Here is a 12,785-nt window from a genome sequence, read left to right on the forward strand (position 1 = left end):
TGCATCCAAGTGGTAGGGAATATGCATTCTTTTTCAGGCACATAATAAAGTGTTAATAAAAACTGATCACATACTAGACTATAAAGCAAATCTTAAACTAAATGAGTCAATAACACATTTCTCACAAGCCAAAGAATATTAGAAGAAATTGAGAAATTTAGAAAGCACATTTCAAAGCAATTGATTGATCAAGGGAGAAATGCTTATTCTGTAAATAATCTGGTAGCACACATTATATCATCACCACCACCACCATCACATCATCATCATCTTCATCATCTGGAATAGCATTTATTGGGGGAAAAGCACAGGGACAGCAGTTGAAGCAGCTGTGCAGGCCCTTGTTACCCATCACATCCCTCAGGGATCTTGAAGGGCCAGTTGCAGGAGAATGAAGAATAATCAGCTCCAAGTCAGTGGTTGGAGTCCAACAGGATTATGATATGAGAGAACCTTGGCCTCCATTCCTCTTCGCCACATCAGCATTTGTGCTCAGGGAGCACGAACCTTTTCTTTGGCACGATGAATGGGCTGGGATCTAAGCCTTGCGATTGTCACTAGAAGATGTGGTCTGATCTTTCACCTCAGCACTCTAGAAGGATTTATTCCCTTAAGGACCTGCTGCAGCCAGAGTCTAAGAGACATGTAATTGTTAAAGAAATCAGAGTAGTAGTTAAAATTGACCCAAAATATCTGATGCAAAACATTGTTCAGGCATATTCTAACAAATACTTAAGAAAACCTTACTCTCCATTTTATATAAATTGTTTCAGAGAAAAGGGAAGGAGGTTATGTGCCCCAGCTCATTTTATGATTTTCATTGCTCACATCAGACAGATGCATTAAGAGAAAGAATTTTTTTTTTTTTTACATTTTCATAGTCTTTTTATTTAAAAGCATCAGGAATGTATTTTTTTTAACTTTTTTTTATTAATTAAAAAAAATTAACAAACAAAACATTTAGATATCATTCCATTCTACATATACAATCAGTAATTCTTAATATCATCACATAGTTGCATATTCATCATTTCTTAGTACATTTGCATCAATTTAGAAAAAGAAATAAAAAGACAACAGAAAAAGAAATAAAATGATAATAGAGAAAAAAAACTACACGTACCATACCCCTTACCCCTCGCTTTCATTTACCACTATTTCAAACTGAATTTATTTTAACATTTGTTCCCCCTATTATTTATTTTTATTCCATATGTTCTACTCTTCTGTTGATATAGTAGCTAAAAGGAGCATCAGACATAAGGATTTCACATTCACAGAGTCTCAGGAACCTATTTTAATTACAGTGGTTAATTTATTTTGAGAACATAAACTTTGGTAGGAAAATAGGCCAAAACAGCATCTCATAAAGTTAATGGCTCTACAAGGAGACTTCAAACTGTTAATAAACAGTTGTTGATTACCACATGGGTTCAGTTAAATAATATTTCCAGAATAATGCCTGTTAGATGCACCCTTAAGTTTTTTAAGATGCAATTTTATAGAGATATATTCACATACCATATAATCATCCAAAGTATACATCAATGGCTCACAGTATCATCATATAGTTGTGCATTCATCACCACAATCTATATTAGATTTTCATTACTCCAAAAATAAAAATAAAAACAAAAAAGAACACCCCAAAACATCCTATGCCCCCCATTTTTAATTTATTTTATTGTTTTTAGAAGAAAAAGAAATTTAAAGGTTAGTCTCACTTATGAGCAAAGACCCCAAAATTCTGAGTAAAATATGGGCACACCAAATCCATAGATAGGTAGATAGGTAAATTGATAAATAAATGTCTTAACATGTAAAGTTTATTCCAGGAATTTAAGAATAAAATTTAACATTAGTTAATCTATTTATATAGTTTATCACAGTAACAGATTATAGAGAAAAATAGAATTATCTCAATAGATGCAGAAAATGCATTCATGTTTTTTTAAGACCCTTAACAAACTAAAAATTGAAAGGAAACTTTTTGACAAGAAAAAGACTATCTGCAAAAATGTGCATAAATTGTATGTTTAATTAAGAAAACTCAGAAGCACACTCTTTAGAGCCAGGTACAAGATAAATATTCCTGCTAATCATTATTTCTTTCATCACAGTCCTGGAAGTTCTAGCCAGTGAATTCGGACAAGAAAAATAAATAGAAACTAAAAAGGTGGAAAATGAAGAAACAAACTCTCATTTTCACAAAAAAATAATGATCATCTACAAAATTCAGATGACTTTACAGATCATTAGGACCAGAGAAAGAGAAAGTTAATAAAGTTGCTAGATATAAGATTAATACACAAAAATTACAAAGCAGCAAGGAATTTAAACATGCATTTTTAAAATATGCTATTTATGATAGTAATTATAAGGTGCTTAACAATAAATTCAACAAAAAGGTTTTCTAGAAAAAATGTTTCTATTAAAGGATATGACAATATCTAAATACATGGAGAAATATGCTGTGCTCATGGATGTCAGTTTTCCTCAGGCTATTATATAAATACAATCTAATTTCTGTCAAATTTCTAAAAGGCAATATCATACAATTTAAGCTACTACTAAAATTCAGGTGGAACTGTAATAGGCTAAGCATAAGCAAGAAAATTTTGATCATGAAAATAATATTAACAATATTATAATCACAGGAGATATTTACCCTGCCAGATACTGATATCTAAAAATTAAAAATGTATGCTATTGGTAGATGGATGAACAAAGAGATCAAAGGAACAGAATAAAGAATCTTAGAAGCACACTTGGGGTAGCATTAAAATCACAGGGAAAGGATGAGATATTCAATATGGGTAACCACATCAGCAAAGATAAAATTAGATTCTAATCTTTCCTTATACACAAAAATAACTTCTAGATGGGCTAAATACCTAAGTATGCAAAAAGCAAAACTCTAAAATATATAGAAGGAACTTTAGGAGAATATCATTTTGATCTCAGGTTAGGGATGAGATGTCCTAAACAATTCACTCAAAGTGCAAACAAAAAAAGGAGCGTATTGATAAATTACAGTTCATAAAAAATAAGAAAATGACCATATGATAGAAAACATTATAGATAAAATAAAGACTAGAAAAATGTAATGAAAGATGTGGGCAGAAAAATTACAAAAGAGCAAGGCTTCCTAAGTGGCATGTGAAAATATGCTCAATTTCACTAAATAATCAAGGGAATGCAAATTTAAACTACGAGATGCCATTGTATAGCCATTGAATGAAAATGTAAAAATCTATGTTATAGGAACCCCCATACACTGTTGGTGGGAATTAATATAGTACAACCATTTGGGGAAGCAATTTGCGATGCCTAATAAAATTGAAGATGAATATACTCCATGACTTAGTAGCTCTGCTCGCAGCATCTACTCCAGAGAAATTCTTACACGTGCGCAGCAGAAGAAACGTATCAGAGAGTCCATTGCAGTAATATCTGCAATAGTGAAAAATTAGAAACAAACCACATTTCTACCAGCAGAAGAAGGCAGACACAGACAATGTTTTTCTTCATTCAGTGACTATTATTATATAGCACCTGGATGGGTCAACTAAAGCCACTAGCATCAACCGGGTAATCTCAAAAGCATAATATTGAGCATAAGCCTCCCTTTTGATACTGACCTAAATTCAAGCATATACACAAACTATGTTCCTACACCCATCTGTTTCCCCACCTTTATGGGGTTCTTGTCACAAATTACGTGTTTATACATTAGGAGTCCCAAGCCAGTGATTTATCATTACATTTTACGCATTTGCCTTTTAGATTCTGTAGGAAGAAAAAGTAGAGTTCAAACAAAAAATACAATAGTACTGGCATTTATATTTACTCTTGTTGTTACCTCTCACCAGGGATCTCTATTTCTTTATGTGGCTTCAATCTAATTGTCTGCCATCCTTTCCTTTCAACCTACAGAACTTTCTTTAGCATCTCTTGTAGGGCCAGTCTAGTGGTGATGAATTCCTTCAACTTTTACTTCTCTGGGAATGTCTTAATCTCTCCCTCTTTTTTTAGTACATGGTCTGGGAATCAAACTTGGGTCTCCTGCGTGGAAGGCAAGCCTTCTACCACTGAACCACCCATGCACCCTTCTCCCTCATTTTTGAGAGATAATTTTGTCAGTTACAGAAATCTTGGCTAACAATTTTTGCTTTCAGCACTTTAAATGTCATTCCACTGCCTTCTTGCCTCCATGGTTTCCCATGAGAAACTGGCACTTAATTTTACTTAGGTTCCTGGTATGTAACATGTCACTTCTCTCTTGAAACTTTTGGGATTATTTCTTTATCTTTGACATTGACAGTTGAAAATATGTCGTTGCTTGGGTCTATTTGGGTTTGTCCTGTTTGGAGTTGGTTGAGGGTCTTTCATTAAAATGAACAGAGAGTGAGGAACCTGTAGGACACCATCACGTCTACTAAAATATACATGAGGGGAAGTTTTCAGCCGTTATTTCTTTAAATATTCTCTCTGCCCCTTTCTTCTCCTTCTAGGGCTCCCATAGCATGTATTTTAGTATACTTGATGGTGTCTCACAGATTCATCATGCTCTGTTCACTTTTCTTCATGTTTTCTTCTTTCTGCTCCTCAGATTGAATAATTTCGACTTTCTTATCTTCATGCTCTCTGATTCTTTCTTCTACCAGCTCCATTCCTCTAGGGAATTTTGTATTTTTTTGTTTGTTTGTTTTTTAGGGCATTTATAATTTCTGTTACTGTGGTCTTCAGCTCTGATTGTTTTTTTTTTTTCATAATTTCCATCTCTCTATTTATGTTATCTTTGCATTCAATTATTATTCTCCTGATTTCCTTTAATACTTGGCCCATGTTTTCCTTTACTTCTTTGAGCATAGTTAGGACCAGTTTTTAAAAGTGTTTTTCTGGTATGTTTCTCATCACTGAGGGTTCCTAATGCTTTAATCTTTGCCTTTGCCTGGGCCATCATTTCTTGCTCCTTTGTATGTTTTATAACTTTCTGTTGAAACCTGGACATTTTGAGATTTTAATAGGTTTTCACTGGAATTTAAACTCTGAGGTCAGTCATTAAACTTATATACAGATAGTTTTATGACAGAGCTTTCTTTGAATGCTAACCAAAAGAAAGAAAGAATAGAGAAAACATCTTTCCCAGTCCTTGCAAGTTGACTTGTATAAATGCTCTCCTTTAGAGCTTAACCATACAATGAGTTTAAAGAATAGCTCCAGGCCAAAGCATTAAGGGCCTCCATTGCCCCTTCTGTACATGCCTCTTGTCTTTGTGATAAGCATGTGGCCCTACAAATTACCCATTTACACAGTTCTAAATCTTCCCTTTTCCCTAGGAAACAGCTTCCTCATGGTCCTGGGCACTGCCATGTAGGTCCTACAGCCAGCAATCCCCAGGTAGCCACTTGGCTGCTCTTCTTCCACAGCATTCTCCACAGCTAGTCCCTTAGAACATCACAGACTGGGCCAGACATTTATGGTCCCAATATGTGCATGAAAATTAGACTTCTCCCTCTGGAACAAGGACCAGAGATCCACATGCTGGGAGTGTGGGCCAGGTCTGTGATGACCTGGTGAGGGGTGGGGAAGAGGCCAGTCAGGGCACCAGGAGATCCTAAAGCTTTTAAGTAGCCTTTTCCTTGATTCTATGTTCACCCTGTTACTGCAGTCCTTTGGGAAAGATGTTTCTGCCAGGGCTTACTGGTTTTTGAAAGCTTTTGTAGGGGGATAAAGCCCCAAAGCATCTCACTCCACCATCTTGACTGGGAGATGAGGCTGCCCTAACTGACCTTTGAAGATCCTCCTTCAGTGGATGGATCACTGTGGCTTGGAGCTGGTGTCTTCTCCTCCTCTGGTCTCTTTTCTAATTTTCTTGTGTCTGTGCATACAGGGGAGCGGAGGTTGGAAAATGAAAAGGACAACTTTGAAAGGGGAGCTGAAGACAAATTCACACTGGATGCCCCAGATTTGGGGCAGCTGATGAAGATCAATGTGGGCCACAACAACAAAGGGGGGTCTGCAGGTTGGTTCCTGTCTAAGGTGGGTTCAACTGGCTGTTAAAGCAAATGTCCTAGGCTGCTTAAGGCAAATTCCATGAAATGAGTTAGGTTTAAACAATGGGATTGTATTTGCTTACAGTTTGGAGGCCATAAAATGTCCCTATCAAGGCATCATCAAGGTGATGCTTTCTTCCTAAAGAGCAGCTGCTGGTGATCTGTGGCTCCTCTGTCATGTGGCAAGGGACAAGGCTCACCTCTCCCTCTCCCTCTCCTCTTTCTCCTTCTCTCTCTCTCTCTGTATCCATTTTGTTAACAAAGGACTACAGTAATAGGATTATGACCTCATTAAAAGTTCCTACTTACCATGGGTTCACACCCACAGGAAAAGATTAAAGAACATGTTTTTCTGGGGTACATACAGCTTCAAACCACCATAACTTCTAATACTTTGCCCATATTATTGCTTTCCGAGAATGTCCGATTCTCTCAGTTCAACCTAACAAGAACATAATCACCCCTCAGGGCTCTGCCAGGCATTCCCCCATGGATGTTTATAGCTCTGATACTTCTAATTATCATTTGGCCCTAATCGTGTGCTTTCTTGTGATTTATCTTGGGCAGTTGCTTTATATAGTAGCACCCCAAATTTCTGAATCCCAGGTTCTAGGTAATTTCACTTACTTGGGACAAAGCTAAAAATCAAGAAGAAAGCAAAAAAGTCTTCTGAGCAGCTAAACATATGATTCAAAGTTCATGAGGAAAGCTTACACTCCTGGCTCTGTTTTGGCCTGCCCTGATTTTAAAGGAAAGTTCCCTCAGACCTTTAAGTCTGATGCTTACTTACAATACTTTCTGACAAACTTGTTACCGGTTATTTTAGATCTATAGCAGAAAATTCAAAGGCAACAGAGGCACTGCAATATGTAGGTTTATTGAGAACAATAATAGGGAGTCAGAGAAGATATAAAAAGCCAAGAGAATATAAAAATTTTCAAAGAAATCTGAAGCTAGTTTAAAAAATGGGTAACTAGCCCTTTGCATACATTTCTCTGGGTCTTGGAGATATTAGTGTATGTCTGTTCATCACAAAATGATAAGAAAAGGTTAATCTGTAATATGTTTGAAAAATATTTTTGAAAATTATTTCAAAATATCTTATTGCTTAAAATGGACATCTTCTCACTCTCTGCTTCATCATCCTCAACACTGTGGCTTCCGTCTTCCAACTTGTTGCCTCTTGATCACATGATGGCCAGTGTACCGCCAGGCATCTTAACTGTGTTCCAGGTTGAAAAAGAGAGGGAGACCAAAGGGGATAAAGACTTTTTTTCTGGCAAGCCTTGTTTTATTTTGAGAAAAGCAAAACCCTCCCTGGAACTTCTTCCTCCATCTCATTGGCTAGAAATGTGTCATATGGCTATCCTAGCTGCAACAGAATCTGGAAAATCAAACATTTAGCTTTCCAGCTTTTACAGTAGAAGTAGACTGGAAGAAGGTGATTGGAAAGGGTGTTGGCAGAGTGTTGACCACCATCTACAGTGTCTGCTGAACTCTTCTCTGTAAGTAGCCTGAAAGGTCCTTGAGGACACCTCCTGTGTTAGTTAGATTCAGTTGTCAACTTGGCCAGGTGAGCATACCTAGTTCTGTTGCTGCGGACACAAGCCAATGGTACGTGAACCTCATCTGTTGCTAATTACATCTGCAGTCGGCTAGGAGGTGTGTCTGCTGCAATGAGTGACGTTTGACTTAATTGCCTGGTGCTTAAATGAGAGAACGCAATGTAGCACAGCCTAGCCGCTCGGCATTCCTCATCTTGGCACTAGCAGCTCAGCCCAGGCCTTTGGAGATGCAGAAAGAAGTCACCCCGGGGAAAGTTGTTGGAACCCAGGGGCCTGGAGAGAAGACCAGCAGAGACCATCCTGTGCCTTCCACGTAAGAAAGAACCTCAGTGGAAAGTTAGCTGCCTTTCCTCTGAAGAACCAACAAAATAAATCCCCTTTTATTAAAAGCCAATCTGTCTCTGGTGTGTTGCATTCCGGCAGCTAGCAAACTAGAACACCTCCCTAGTCCCTGGCATGAGACTGGACACTGAATCAATGAAATGAGGAAGGGCCAAAGCTCCTTTGGAGAGGAGGGACCTTATCCTAAGTGCAGAACAGGTTTATTAATTCTGAATTTGGAGGTTTACATTCATTAAAACCATGTATACAAAGTGAGACTTTATTAAATGCTTTATATTAAATGGTTTTAGAGTTATATAATTCAAATTCATAAGAAAAGCCACCAAGTTTCACCAGAATGCAGGAAGCCCCAGGGTCACCAGTACCCTGCTCTAGGGTCTTGTCCTGTCTCTGCCCATATGGCTTTCAGCTGGCATTTATGTGTGGCCAGTACCGGCAGCATCCTTGCCTGGGTGCTAGGTCTGAACTGGCAAGATATGTGGGGGGTGGAGGTGGGAAGTGGTGAAAAGTTGCTATGCTCTTGTCATCTGAATAAGCAACAAACCATGTCTGCCAGATTTTGATGGCAAAAATATCCAGGAGTCTGGATTAGGAGATGTCAGTAGAGGTAGGCCCCCGTCTTTATTCAGAGGTCTTTGTTCGATTAGAGAAAAACAGAATGCATCATGAGGAACCTTCCTTAATACAGTTCTAGCCACTCATGGATAGTAGAAATGCCTTCCAGACTGTGGAGCTAAATTCCAGCTATTTTGGTTTTTGGTGGTATTGGAAGCCCTGCTTTCCTCCCTCCCTCCTTTCCTCTCTCCTTCCTTTCCTTCATTCCTTTTTCTCTTCTTATAGGCTGCTCGTCAGACACTTTTAAATCAAAAGGCCAAGCAGGCTGCTTTCATTGAGAGTTTGGTTATTCTTTTTTGGACCAGTCATGTGAGGGTATTTCAGGGTCTGGTGGCAGTCTCCCCACCTGTTACCCCAACCCCAAGGTGGGTATCCTCTCAAGGGTTCCCTGGGTTTTGAAAAATCTTAACATTCTTATTATTTAACTGAGGCCAAACCGAAATGCTCCCTTGGTAAGACATAAAGCTAATCCAAGTATTTTATAGGTCAAAGCGCCTGAGCTTACTTTCCTGAGGAAGGAATTCTGATGAGAAAGGAGGAGGGAGGGTTTCAAGTGTCAGGAGGGTAGGCGGACAAGCTCTAGCCATTTCCAACTGTAGCAATTGTGAACTATTGCTTCCCCCTTTGACCTCCATGCTGTCCCTTCTCAATGCACTTAGATATATCTGCTTGCCCTCCAGTTCCCCGGAGACACCAGGAAAAGGGGCTGTTAGACTGATGGAAATTTCAGATTTGACAGTTGCGTAGTAGGTTCTCCCATTCCTTGAAATTGCCAAGCTGGGTTGCCTTGGTCTTCACATTACAACTAGTCCTTTGTGTTTTATATCTAAGGGCTTGGTAGGTTAAATCTAAAAGCCAATATAACCAGCTCCTTTACAGGTCATCTCCTTTCTCTTCTTCTTTAGTCAATTGTCCATGTGTTTCTCAGCCCTGGCTAATGGCTGGGGGCATCAACTTCTTTCCCCTGCTCTTTGCCCTTTTCTTGTGGCTGGTATCCTCCTCTCTATACAGGCTTTAGGTCCACATGTCTGGTTAGTCCAATGGCTGTGATGGACTCATTTGGTGAGTTCAGTTCAAAGACCATGTAATTCAGCCTCTAAATAGCAGTAGTCACCAAATGGAACATTATGCTACCAGGTTACCTTATCCTTGGGCCACCTGCTCAAGGACACTGGAGCAAAGTTAAGAGGCCCTACAGCCCTTCCGTGGCAGAGCCAGTACCTAACCAAGGTCCTCTGAGCTCCCAGGCTGTGTTCTTTCCACTGTGTTACAAGGAGTGAAACTCAACATGAGCTATTGGATCTTATAGGAAGATGAGACAGAGGCTTGTGGAATTGATCTCAGAACCGTTCAAAGCCTAGCACTCCCTCACGTCACCAATTAGTGTTGAACATTCAACATTTACTGAGTGACTATGATGTCCCAGGTTCCACGCTACCAAATGCAGCTGTTATGGCAAACGCAATTCTACTTCTAGAAGAGAAAAGACAAGTCTCTAAATAAGTATAATTTTTTTATTATAATAAAAGAAAATAATATAGTATGACCTTATATTTCACAATTTCAGAGAGTGCCCAGATTTTAACTTGTAAACATTCTATCTTGGGGAGCCCACAAATTGAGTAGTGTTGGTCAGGTAGTGTTTCCCTGTTTGGAGACCAGAAAACAGAGTCACCATGACTTTGATGTACATCTGGGTTAGTGAAGACCCTTGAGTGAGAGGTAAACAAATATACGGTTAGCTGTGTCTCACAGGACACAAGGAAAGGCTTCAGGGAAGGTCCACTGGCCCGTGGAGCTGGGCCATGAGGAATGGGCTTGGTTGTGCCAGTGCAGCAGGGAGGCAGAGGGAGTGATGGGTGAGCAGGAGTTGGAGGGTGTGGCAGGGATATTGAATAGCTATGGGGAGTTGGACAGCAGGGCTCAGAGGATCAAGATGTGGGAAATAATGTTAGGAATATAGGTACAGGGGAGACCTTGTTAGGCCTGCTCATCTTAAACTGTTAAATGTCTTTTTTGAGCTGAGGTTGAGAGGGCCTTGGTGAGTTCTAGAAGACATGCTTATCTCATTCTACCCACTTAGCTCTCATCTGAGTCACCCAGGGAAGGCTTCCTCAATGGCCAGTTCCATTAGCCTTAGTGCAAGTCACTGAGATTTTCTGATCAGGATTATCTGTGTCTGGTTTGGGGCTTGTAGCCCCCCTTTGCATAGACTCTAACTACAGTTAGAACCCCAACCTTCAGCAGGCGAGGCAGGTGACCCTCTTGGAGCAGGTTGCAAATCCAGGCTTAGTTCTTCTTAAGCACTACAGGGCACATCCTGCCAGGTTGCTTGCTTTCAATTTTCTAAATGATCTGCAGCAGCAGAGGGGACAGTGGCTCAGTAATTCAAACAGGAGGTAATTACCAGTCATCTCTGCCTTACTTAATACTTTGCAAGGCTCTTCTGCTAACAGGTGTGTCCTTGTGATAAGCTTTCCTTGGACCAACAAGAAGATGAGTGTGTATTAGAGAGGACACTCAAGTGATGTAGGAGTTGGATTGGCTCAGCAGGTGTGCTCTCAATGACTCTTAACGACATTCCTTTCCTCTCTTTTCCTCTCCAGATTGTCATTGAAGATATTGCAAACAAAAGAAAATATGATTTCCCCCTTAACCGCTGGCTGGCCTTGGATGAGGACGATGGCAAAATCCAGAGGGATATATTAGTGGGTGGAGCTGAGACAACAGGTAGACCTGAAGAAAGGGGAGGCATAATTGGCTAATATTTCACATTTGGCCTGAGGGTCACTGTTCTCATGTGTGGGCCTAGAGGCCTGAGATCAAGCAACAGCCAGTAGCGTCTGCAGGCGACATCTCCCCTCTCCTGAAAGTGTTTGTTCCTCTGGGTTGGAACTATGGCTCTATTGCTCTGGAGGAGAAGGAGAAATGTTCCTGAGCAGATTCCTACTGTTCAGGGCAAAAGAAGTCATCGCTGGGAGGACGCAAACCCCAGCAAGGCTGTGAACTCCAGAGAAGTGTGGATGCTTATGAGAACGGTAGTCTACTCTTAACTCCTATTATTGAGTGCTTACTGTATGCCAGACCCACTGCTAGTTTCTCAATTCCCCTCAAATCCTGTAATTCCCACCATGACCCTATTATGTAGGCACTGTTATTGTCCTCATTTCACAGATGACAAAACTGAGGCACATAGAAGTTCAGAAACCTGTCCAAGGTCATACAGCTTACAAGTGACAGATACAGACTTGGCCTGCCTCTTAAAGCCCTTTCCTTTGTGAGGTCCATAGATAACCTCCAACTCAGCGTGGCAGATGTGGTTAGGGAGGCTCCAGAAAATCGGCTTAGCTGTTGTACACATCTGAGAACGTGCTCTGCTACAGAACTTCCCATGGCTTCACTACTCCATAGGGATAAAGTTCAAGTTCACACACCCACATGTCTTCCACTTTCCCCTCACTGAGCTGACCTGCTTTCCACTCCCTCTGCCACCTCATTCACATGCCCTCCTCTCTCCCCTCCCTTAGCTGATTGCTTTACCCTTTTTCCTCCTTTTATCCTCGGAACATGTTTTCTCTTCAACTTTTGATACCATTTCCCTTCTTTCTGCTTCTCAAAATCCTGCTTCGAGTCACTTCCTCTGCGCCCTCCCTGTCTCCTCTGGAAAGAGCAATTCCTCCACTCCTTTGCTCCAGGTGCTAAGGGCAAACCTTTCGGCTGTTTAACCTTGGCATTGTGACACCTTGGCCTGGCCTGAATGATATAACGCCTGTCACAAGTGATTTGAAACTACAGTTGGCAAGTTATTTACTTTAAAAACATGCTAAATTAGATTCAGTGTGATCCCTTTAGCCATGTTTCTAGTACTACCCTCCCTGTGAGAAACAAAGAGGAGAATGACGAGCAGCAGCTGGGAATGCTTCTACCCCAGGCCCGAGAAACACCATCTCTCCATGTGTCTCAGAAATAAAGTCGAGACCCAGGCTTTCAGGCCAGCGGTCCTTCCTTTTTTTTTCTCCCTAAGACCTGGTATATAGTAAGCACTCAATAAATGTTTGCTGAGCAAAGGAAGGTATAAATGTATGAATGAATAATCCATGTGGTTGCATGTACTTCCTCCCAAACATGTCTGGGATTTTTATTTTTCTGGGGTTAAGGAATAAGGGTTTGGGTTGAGGTACCTCGTGGGGCAGGAAGGGGTAAT

The 12,785-nt window shown here is 40.2% G+C and overlaps 1 protein-coding gene across 1 annotated transcript in view; it reads left to right on the forward strand.

Annotated features, from left to right (window-relative positions):
- LOXHD1 (lipoxygenase homology PLAT domains 1) overlaps positions 1-12,785 on the forward strand; it is a 183,163-nt gene that overhangs the window by 42,706 nt on the left and 127,672 nt on the right. Inside the window, exons 8-9 of the mRNA XM_077135558.1 lie at positions 5,897-6,045; positions 11,188-11,311. Coding sequence (XP_076991673.1) covers positions 5,897-6,045; positions 11,188-11,311 — 273 coding nt within the window. The remainder of the gene's footprint in view (positions 1-5,896; positions 6,046-11,187; positions 11,312-12,785) is intronic.

Source organism: Tamandua tetradactyla, chromosome 18 (assembly GCF_023851605.1).
Source record: "Tamandua tetradactyla isolate mTamTet1 chromosome 18, mTamTet1.pri, whole genome shotgun sequence".
In the NCBI taxonomy this organism is placed as follows: Eukaryota; Metazoa; Chordata; class Mammalia; order Pilosa; family Myrmecophagidae; genus Tamandua; species Tamandua tetradactyla.